Genomic DNA, 10,000 nt, shown 5'->3' with positions numbered 1-10,000 from the left:
ACTGCAAAAGCAATACTGCTGACTATACTCTATGTAAATTGCAATAAACAAGTTGTGCATGTAGTGATTGTAGAGCAAGTGTTTGAAATAGAAAAATAGCTGTAAGTGTTGTTCACATAATCAAATACAAAAGCAATGCAAACTCTCTAAAAGTGTAATGATTTAGATACACAAAGAGAGTTTTACCACACTGAGTATATACAGTATTACACGTATATGGAATTATACGTAGATGATGTAGATCTCATCAACACTTTCCTTCCAACTTCTTCACACACAATCCCGTAGCTACACGTTGTATTTGATGTAAGTAATTCTTTACATTCCCTGGTATGTTTATCTGTTTATCTGTTTATTCGTTTGCTTGTGTTTTCTTTGACTATCTGTTTTCCAGCCAGTGTGTCTGCAGACAACCCTGTGAGCCATCCATCCAGTCTGTTTGTCATTCTCCAGTCTGTCTGTCTCTGTGTACTTGCTTCCTCAAGTCAGCAAACATCCAGTAACGTCAGTCAACACAACACAGAGAGAATGTATAAACTATGAAACATTATTTACAGCAAACAAATGGCATAATATCAGCTCAGTATAGCAAACACACTCACACAGTTTTCCACATCTGAAATCACCAACTAGTAACCCCGCGGAAAGAGATTGAGTTTATTTAATTAATATCAACTAAATTTTCCATCACTTGCTTGTGGCTTATCTCATTTCGCTTCCAAATGGTTAGCTGCTTCTTCCCATCGTTGCCAGTTTGACTGCTGCGTCCTGCAGCTGCTGCTCTCGATTTCCCATCACGACCATCTGCAGTATCAGACAGATGAGCAAGCCTCTCCAACTCTTCATCATACCTTCACAACATACAACGAAATAATAGTGACAACAAACATCCACACATGACATTCATATAACTCACAATACATCAAAGTTACCAAGAGCTTTCTTGGCAGGAATTTTGTTCCATCGAACGCTGAATAGAGACGAAACTGACTCGCATCTCTAACGTAAAACATCAAGCACAACTAGACTTACTCAGGAATGTCTCGTCCTAGAATGATGATGTTGAGTATGTCACTAATGAGAGTGACGGAGATGCATTCACTTGCAACAGATATATATATCACTAGGATCCATGGCCCGTCCTTCGTACGGGCAAGATACTGTAGTGTAAAGGTAGGTCTGTGGACACGTCACGTGCATCTTTGTTGCGAGGTCCCGGATATGCTGAATGAATTCGAATCTTGCTCTTCGCGCTTGTTTCGATAGAAATCGACACACTCCCCGTGTAGCGCTTGCTGCAGAAAACGTGTAGGTTGGATTCGGTGCAAATGCAATCAGAATTTGGAGAGAAACGCAAGCGATAGAAGAGTAAGTTTCGTCGGCAAGAGATATTCGATCGCTCGAAGCTTTGCGAAGGACGGCGATGCATAGGGTCTACACGGGACCGGTGCGGGCGTGTGTTCGAATGAACCGGAATGTGTAGCGTTTGCGTCGTCGAGAAATTTTAGGCGGGGGTCGACCCCTCGAGAGGGGCCCCGGTGCATAATTTTTTTAATTCTTTTACGCAAACCTTCCCCTGTGCGTGCCGAGTGTGCGTGCCGATTTCGGTTGCGAACGGACAAAAGACGTGACCGCCAAACGCGAACATGCACACACACACACACACACACACAGACAGACAATTTGAGCTTTATATATTAGATACATCCGGCTTCTTCGATTCAGTCAACATCCGGCTTCTTCATGGTCATCTTCCGGTCACGGGTGCAACTGTCACGAGATATTCGTTCTCTAGCTAAATGCAGATGTACAATAGATGATCGGGAACAGAGAGTACTTTAGTTTGCATTACGATCGCGAGTCCTGTAGCTTGAAAGCAGTCTGGGACGGCGAGGAAAGCACAAGGGTACACAAATCACCGGGGTCCGAAATCACCAGCAGCTTTGCATCATGACCGGTGATATGTGTACCCGACATGAGGTCTGGAGCATCGAGTCGACGGTCTGGAATCGCGAGCAAAGCGCGAGGGTGCACAAATCACCGGGTGCACAAGTCCCCGTGACACCTGTCCCTGATCAGTACAATAAACTGGTTAGCATCATCACACAGAGTATGCAGACAGTGTGTGTTGTGTACATGTATGCCTTGAGGGGTCGATAGCTGGTGACAAGAACGTAGAGACGAAGGTCGAATTTCTTGCCTCCGATGAGAAGCGGGTCTTCTAGGTATCGTTGGATGATGTAAGCATCTTTGCCGGGAACGTGAGCTGGGCTGTAGAACGTGATGAAAGGGATGAGTCTGACTGACTGTTGTTTGATTGATTGTAGTGTTGATGTTTGTTGTTCAACGTACGTATGGGTACCGGTGTGACAATATGTTTATGTTGATGTTGTGTGTGTGTGTGTGTGTGTGTGTGTGTGTGTGTGTGTGTGTCTGTCTGTCTGTCTGTCTGTCTGTCTGTCTGTTTCCTGTCTGTCTGTCTGTCCATCCGTCCATCTGCCTGTTTGTCTGTCTGTCTGCCTGTTTGTCTGTTTGTCTGTCTGTCTGCCTGTTTGTCTGTCCATATGTCTGTCTGCCTGTTTGTGTGTCTGTCCATCTGTCTGCATGCCTGTTTGTCTGTCTATCTGACCGTCTGCTCATCTGTCTGTGTGTCTGTGTGCACATGTCTGTCCATCTGTCTGTCTGCCTGTCAGTCTGTCTGTCTGTTTGTCTGTCTGTCTGTTGTGTGCTTTCTTTCCTTGTCTCGTCTTTACATCTATCTTATCATTGTTCAATGCTTCCTTACATGCCTCTTCCGTCTCTAGACTATTTCTTTATTTGACTATTCACCAGGAATATGCCAACACCTTGTGCTACAACAGATATGCACACATAAACACATACACCCATGTGTGTGCCAATACACACACAAAAAATGGCAAAATGGCAAATGGATAAGGACCTGCCGTTAAACGTACGCTAATGCCCCCAGCTAGATGGCTGGGTTCCTGTGCACTTAAGCAGGAGCTATGAGCTGTGCTAAGCAATCTCCTGGAGCCTGGCCAGATACTCGCAGGAGCACAGACTGCGACGCCAACTGTGGTGTGGGCACTCGAAGTCCCACCCGGACCCCAGTGACTGATGGACTTTGTCGGAGGCCTTTGCCACCCCAGTCAATGACCAGGTACTCATTTATACTCCTGAGTTGAGAGAGGCAATTGTGTGTAAGTTTCTTGCCCAAGGAAATTATGCCATAGCTCGCCTAGTCTCGCGTAGCCAAACCCCTCCCCTTCTTGATATCTACCGGCGGGGAAGGGTTTGATTAGCCTCGGTTCCAGACGCTTTCCCGTACGCGCTGCACGTGACAGCTATATGGGGTCAAAAGTAGGAGGAGCGAGCGGGAGAGCGTCTGGGCGCACTTGTACTACAGACGAGTTCAGGGGCGGGAAAGCTATTAAACATGAAACGCTCCGCACCAATAGAAACTTCCCGCTCGCTCCGAGCGGTGGTTTTGATTGGTCTAAAACAAGAACAATACCACTTAGTTTATGGTTACAATTCCAGACATGCTAATTAACATTGTTAGACACACAGGTAGGCTAGTATTACAACAGCGGCAGCGTTTCTTGCGATGGAGGTCTTCCCGAGTGAATTAGAAATCGAAGCTACGCCTGTAGTACATAGACTGATCTTCGTAGATCCATCTCAGATGATTCAATAGCGGAAGCAGTAACTGTTTGCTGTCCTCAATTCGTGATCGAAGCTGTGAAGTCGTTGCAGCACCTCTGCATACATGATATGTCATCTGGCCTGAGGAGACGACATTTTCGCATGTTTTCCAACTGGCAATGGCAAGTCTATGATATTCCACATGATGCTAAGTGTGTGCAACACTCTGCAGGTCTTTGGTAATGCAGACTGCTCTTTCCATCCAAGCCATTGCTTCTCTCATGAGAGACCAGGTAGCAAGTTTGACAGAACACGGTGTAACAGCTGTAATGATAGCCGCTAGCTTGTTTGAAGACGAACAGATTCAACGTGGTGATGTCAGCGGTGTGTTTGGCAGTCCATTGGAGAAACGCCCTCCAACAGAGTCGATTCCGCGATCACGTCGTTGCTGTTGTTGCAGACGAAGTTCACTGCGTCGTTCAGTGGTTAGCCTGTTTTTAGTGAGTGTTTTGATGCTATTCGAATGCAACTGACTGATGAGTTACCTACATCGTATTACGATTGCATTGTGCAACCTAATGCAGTTAGACTAATGGTATAATTTGGATCTAATAGCTTTCCCGCCCCTGAACTCGTTTGTATTAGCAGTGCGCCCAGACGCTCTCCCGCTCGCTCCTCCTACTTTTGACCCCATATACCTGTCACGTGCAGCGCGTACGGGAAAGCTTCTGGAACCGAGGCTAGGGTTTGATGAAATTGCACACAAGCAGTGGTGCCAGGCATACGCCCACGTCTTTCCAACTAGTAATTAGATGAAGGTTAAGCTGACAGGTGATAATTACTGGAAACATTCTTCTCTCTGTTGTCGACGAGAAATCACTTGTTGGAAGGCTTACAACAATCAATGGACAGACTTTACGATAGTATGGTATTGTTCTTGGTATAGGGCGTTTAGTTAGCTACGAATTCACGCAAACTGCGCACTAACCTCTGCATAATTAATTATTTCGACCTGCCGTGCCATCGCCTCGATCTCTTCCCGCAATCCTTGAATTTGCTGATCTAGCCTTGGAAACGAAGCAAGCTACGTTCGGCAATGTATCACAAACAGGCTCGATCCAGCTGCTTCTATCTAATCAGCTGGTCCACAAAAGAATGTCCGACTAGTTTACACTTGCCAAGATGTCTACATTGCTTGAGTATTGCGAGAGCCGTTTCTTTTTCTTTGTTTTGCGTTTGATGAAAAGAGACTCCAAGCACAAAGCACAACAGTCCGGATCCATTGTGTAACTAACAATCAACTTGCGTGGGGTTGAGTACACGTTTATGTTAATGTCATTATCTGCCACCCGGAAGTCGGTGGCGGCTGGCACCACTACTTGTGTGCAATTTCACCAAACCCTTCCCCGCCGGTAGATATAAAAAAGGGGAGGGGTTTGGCTACGCGAGACTAGCTCGCCATCACTGTGACTTGAAATAGCGATCATGTAAGTTCCCGGATGTTCCTATTCTTCAAAGGAATTCTCTAACCAATTGAACCACAGCACACACACACACACACACACACACACACACACACACACACACACACACACACACACCACGCAATGTGCATGCAACCAGTGATATTTACCCTTTCCTGTTGGTTTCATAATCAAAGGGCTAGAAGGATTCTTACTGAAACCCTCAACAATTGGTTGGTGATTTCAGATGTTCAAAACTGTGCGAGTGTGTTTGCTATACTGAGCTGATATTATTATGCCATTTGTTTGCTGTAAATAATATTTCCTAGTTTATACATTCTCTCTGTGTTGTGTTGACTGACGTTACTGGATGTTTGCTGACTTGAGGAAGCAAGTACACAGAGACAGACAGACTGGAGATTGACAAACAAACTGCATGGATGGCTCGCTGAGTCGTCAGCAGACACACTCGCTGGGAAACAGATAGTCAAAGAAAACACAAGCAAACTAATAAACAGATAAACAGATAAACGTATCAGGGAATGTAAAGAATTACTTACCATGGAAGGCAGTTTGTTTGTACACCTGATTGTGTATGATCGAATTGGAAGGAAGGTGCTGAAGAAATGTATTATATAAGCATACGTGCGTGTAGATACTGAGTGGGGTAAATCTTGATTGTGTATCTAAATCATAAGAAATATATTTTGCATTGTTATTGTCTTTGATTATGACAACGACACTTATATGGTTCATCAGCTGTTTTGTATTGCAAATGCTTATTATAGATCATTGCATGCACAACTTGTCTATTGCAATTTACATACAGTATAGTCAGCAGTATTGCTTTTGCAGTCTAGTCTCTGACAAACACACGGTGAAGAGTTTCATAATTGTAGTTGTTTGGAAAGTCATCACACTCAAATCGACCTGACCCATATTTGGGTGCAATTCCCCAATGGTACGTACCACCACGGTAAAAAGGAAAGTCTGTAAATCCTGCTTTTTGATGAGTAACAGCCCATACACCGTTGGTTGCATCTGGAAGGTGTGCTGTGTGTCCAGTCAACTTTTCAGTTTTTGAGCTAAAATACAATCAAATACAAAATAGATTTTTAGTTACCTTTAATTTACACAAGATACGAACCTCCAGTCTGACTCAGAGAAATGTTTCTTTCCATCATAAGCAGTTTGAATAATATTTCTGTTGTTTGTTTTAAAATGAACGACTCTGTTGTGTTTGCTTGTTGTACAGTAAAATCTCAACTCTTGTGCCCACCTACACATACCAATCAGATTGGTCACGTGACATAACCTTGACAAACATTTGTTTACTGACCCTGTAGATATTCCCATGTTGTTGAGCAGTTGATGTGAGTATCCATCAGGGCTGGTTGGCAATGCAGTAACGAGATCATATTTAGTGCCTTTTCTGTGTTTGTATGCATACAGCAGCATCCAACCACCTCCATCTGTTTGCATGTCACAATAAGCCTGAACAAATTTGTGCCATCACATCATTTTTGTCTTTGCCTTAGTTCCGCGTATGTAAAAGTGTTGAAAACTTCCATATTGCATCACCTTCTGACCAGCTCTAGTGGGAAATATTGCCGCTCAGGCCACTTGTGTCTCTCTTGACTTCTTTCCTGTTCCGTCGCTGCTTCTAAACCTTAGACTTTGAATTGCTGAGACCAAGCCGCCACACTTCCGCGAGATTTGGGCACTAGACTGGAGCAAGTGTACCTGACGCGTACGCTCCATAGTCTAGCCAAACTTTTGACATCATGTGCACGTGATATGTTCCTCTGGCGAGACGGAACTGACTGACTCTAGTAATTGTTCACAGGCTAGAGTACTAGTCTAGGAGTGTGTCGCTCGCTCGGTCTAGACTGTAGCTTATGTGTCAGTCAGTATATAGAAAGTGCTCTAATCTAATAATAAAGAGTACAGACTGTATGACCAACCTATAAACCTCATCGTTTGCAGATTCTTTCATTCGTATCATCAGATTAGGATGCTGCTGTTTGAACTTGTGTTTTATATCAACGTCTGTTTGTTGGCTGTTACTGGTGGAGGTAGAGCTGCACCTGCAGTTAAAGAAGTTACAGAAGTGCTACTTACATTCACATCAGGTCCATGCTCAAATGACACACTTCGTTGGAACCGCGAGAAACGAGTGATAGAGGTGACAATTTTACTGGCTTAATTATACTCGTTCTTATTTTAGGTTATTGGAAGCTGTAACTGAGATTATTTAGTTCTAGCATGCGTACAGTACGTGTGTGTGTGTGTGTGTGTGTGTGCGTGTGCGTGCGTGCGTGCGTGTGTGTGCGCGCGTGCGTGTGTGTGTGCGCGCGTGCGTGTGTGTGCGTGTGGTGTGTGTGTGTGTGTGTGTGTGTGTGTGTGTGTGTGTGTGTGTGTGTGTGTGTGTGTGTGTGTGTGTGTGTGTGTGTGTGTGTGATTACTGTGTCTTGTAGATATGCAATGGTGTTGAATGGGTTGGAGTCAGTGGATGTTCCATACTAAAAGGCTCAAAATCCTTCCCTGGAGCATCATGCAAAGACATCAAGCAGCAAGGAGTTAAAGGAAACGGCATTTACTGGATACAACCACCAGGATCTAACTTTTCATTTCAGGTACAAATCACAGCAATAAAGCAAGCAAACGCATAAATATATACTATGTCACAAAATAGCTTAGAAATTTTAAAAACATTAGCCAGGAGAACTGTTCTATCTACAGGAACTATACCATTTCTAATGCTACACAACATCTTTTTCAGCAGTTATCTGTTAGGCTCTGGCAATTCAATACCAAACTTAGATAGATTGGCACTTGCCAATATAGACTTTGATACATGGAGTTAGTTTTGTCCCCTCTGTTGGAGGGTAGTTGTTAAATAAATATATATATATATATATATATATATATATATATATATATATATATATGTATGTATGTATATATATATACACATACATACATTTGTTCAGGCTTATTGTGACATGCAAACAGATGGAGGTGGTTGGATGCTGCTGTATGCATACAAACACAGAAAAGGCACTAAATATGATCTCGTTACTGCATTGCCAACCAGCCCTGATGGATACTCACATCAACTGCTCAACAACATGGGAATATCTACAGGGTCAGTAAACAAATGTTTGTCAAGGTTATGTCACGTGACCAATCTGATTGGTATGTGTAGGTGGGCACAAGAGTTGAGATTTTACTGTACAACAAGCAAACACAACAGAGTCGTTCATTTTAAAACAAACAACAGAAATATTATTCAAACTGCTTATGATGGAAAGAAACATTTCTCTGTGTCAGACTGGAGGTTCGTATCTTGAGTAAAATGTAACTAAAAATCAATTTTAATATTTGATTGTATTTTAGCTCAAAAACTGAAAAGTTGACTGGACACACAGCATACATTCCAGATGCAACCAACTCTGTATGGTCTGTTACTCATCAAACAGCAGGATTTACAGACTTTCCCTTTTACCGTAGTAGTGCCTACCATTGGGGAATTGCACCCAAACATGGGTCAGGTCGATTTGAGTGTGATGACTTTGGAAACAACAATTATGACACTCTCCACCGTGTGTTTGTCAGAGACTAGACTGTGCGTAAATTGCAATAAACAAGTTGTGCATGCAACGATTGCAGAGTAAGTGTTTGAAATAGAAAATAGCTGTAAGTGTTGTCACATAATCAAATACAATAGCAATGCAAACTCTCTAAAACTACACTTCTCTAATGATTTAGATACAGAGTTTTGCCACACTGAGTATATACAGTATTACACGTATATGGAATTATGCATAGATGATGTAGATCTCATCAACACTTTCCTTCCAACTTCTTCACTCACATGTCTTGTAGCTACATGTTGTATTTGATGTAAGTAATTCTTTACGTTCCCTGGTATGTTTATCTGTTTATCTGTTTATTCGTTTGCTCTGCAGACGACCCTGTGAGCCATCCATCCAGTCTGTTTGTCATTCTCCAGTCTGTGTGTCTCTGTGTACTTGCTTCCTCAAGTCAGCAAACATCCAGTAATGTCAGTCAACAACACAGAAACAATTTATAAACTATGAAACATTATTTACAGCAATCCAATGGCATAGTATCAGCTCAGCTAGTACAGCAAACACACTCCCACAGTTTTCCACATCTGAAATCACCAACCAGCAACCCCGAGGCAAGAGATTGAGTGCATTAATTAATATCAACTAAATTTCCATCACTTGCTTGTGGCTTATCTCATTTCACTTCCAAATGGTTAGCTGCTTCTTCCCATTGTTGCCAGTTTGGCTGCGTCCTACAGCTGCTGCTCTCGATTTCTCATCACGACCATCTGCAGTATCAGACAGATGAGCAAGCCTCTCCAACTCTTCATCATACCTTCACAACACACAATGACCAAATAGTGACAACAAACATCCACACATGACATTCATATAACTCACAATACATCAAAGTTAGCAAGAGCTTTCTTGGCAGGAATTTTGTTCCATCGAACGCTGAATAGAGACGAAACTGACTCACATCTCTAACGTAAAACATCAAGCACAATTAGACTTACTCAGGAATGTCTCGTCCTGGAATAACGATGTTGAGTATGTCACTGACGAGACTGCATTTCATGAGTCTGTCTGCTGCAGTCGTTGATGTGAGTGACGGAGATGCAGTCACCTGCAACAGATCACACAACCAATACAAACAATACAAACAATACAAATAATTTAATTTAAAATATAAAAATCAATCAAACGTATTACAACATTCAGTCAGCGAACATTCATAACAAACAGAGACAAACACATTGCAACACAACTGTCACACAAATTACCTCTATTAGCCACGGTTTGAGAGCTGTGTCA

General features: G+C 42.9%; 3 protein-coding genes and 1 long non-coding RNA gene across 5 annotated transcripts in view; 1 reads left to right on the top strand and 3 right to left on the bottom strand.

Moving 5' to 3' along the window:
- Window positions 1-257: 257 nt before the first annotated feature.
- On the bottom strand, window positions 258-1,666 carry LOC134189786 (uncharacterized). Its single transcript, XR_009971538.1, has 3 exons — window positions 1,033-1,666; window positions 917-970; window positions 258-851 (listed from the first exon to the last, which is right to left on the bottom strand). It is a non-coding gene; the product is annotated as an uncharacterized LOC134189786 (long non-coding RNA).
- Window positions 1,667-5,868: 4,202 nt separating this feature from the next.
- LOC134190222 (uncharacterized) lies at window positions 5,869-6,819 on the bottom strand. Its single transcript, XM_062658658.1, has 3 exons — window positions 6,451-6,819; window positions 6,259-6,390; window positions 5,869-6,196 (listed from the first exon to the last, which is right to left on the bottom strand). The coding sequence occupies exons 1-3, from the start codon at window positions 6,591-6,593 to the stop codon at window positions 5,968-5,970; spliced, it is 504 nt and encodes a 167-aa protein (XP_062514642.1). The 5' UTR covers window positions 6,594-6,819; the 3' UTR covers window positions 5,869-5,967.
- A 282-nt stretch (window positions 6,820-7,101) lies between these two features.
- Window positions 7,102-9,087, top strand: LOC134189784 (uncharacterized). Of its 2 annotated transcripts, XM_062658161.1 has the most exons (5): window positions 7,102-7,296; window positions 7,589-7,747; window positions 8,105-8,259; window positions 8,320-8,451; window positions 8,511-9,087. In XM_062658161.1, exons 1-5 carry the CDS (start codon window positions 7,126-7,128, stop codon window positions 8,734-8,736), a joined length of 843 nt encoding a protein of 280 aa, XP_062514145.1. In that variant the 5' UTR covers window positions 7,102-7,125; the 3' UTR covers window positions 8,737-9,087. The 2 variants fall into 2 exon arrangements, with proteins under 2 accessions (XP_062514145.1, XP_062514146.1); XM_062658162.1 differs by lacking the exon at window positions 7,589-7,747.
- A 91-nt stretch (window positions 9,088-9,178) lies between these two features.
- The window catches only part of LOC134189785 (polyglutamylase complex subunit TTLL1-like), an 872-nt gene continuing 50 nt past the window's right edge, over window positions 9,179-10,000 (bottom strand). The window contains exons 1-4 of the mRNA XM_062658164.1: window positions 9,970-10,000; window positions 9,703-9,812; window positions 9,587-9,640; window positions 9,179-9,521 (exon numbers count right to left, since the gene is read on the bottom strand). The exon at window positions 9,970-10,000 is cut by the window's right edge and continues 50 nt beyond it. Coding sequence (XP_062514148.1) covers window positions 9,386-9,521; window positions 9,587-9,640; window positions 9,703-9,812; window positions 9,970-10,000 — 331 coding nt within the window. The 3' untranslated portion in view covers window positions 9,179-9,385. The remainder of the gene's footprint in view (window positions 9,522-9,586; window positions 9,641-9,702; window positions 9,813-9,969) is intronic.

This window comes from Corticium candelabrum, chromosome 14, assembly GCF_963422355.1.
Source record: "Corticium candelabrum chromosome 14, ooCorCand1.1, whole genome shotgun sequence".
In the NCBI taxonomy this organism is placed as follows: Eukaryota; Metazoa; Porifera; class Homoscleromorpha; order Homosclerophorida; family Plakinidae; genus Corticium; species Corticium candelabrum.
This window is presented reverse-complemented; position numbering and strand designations above follow the sequence as displayed.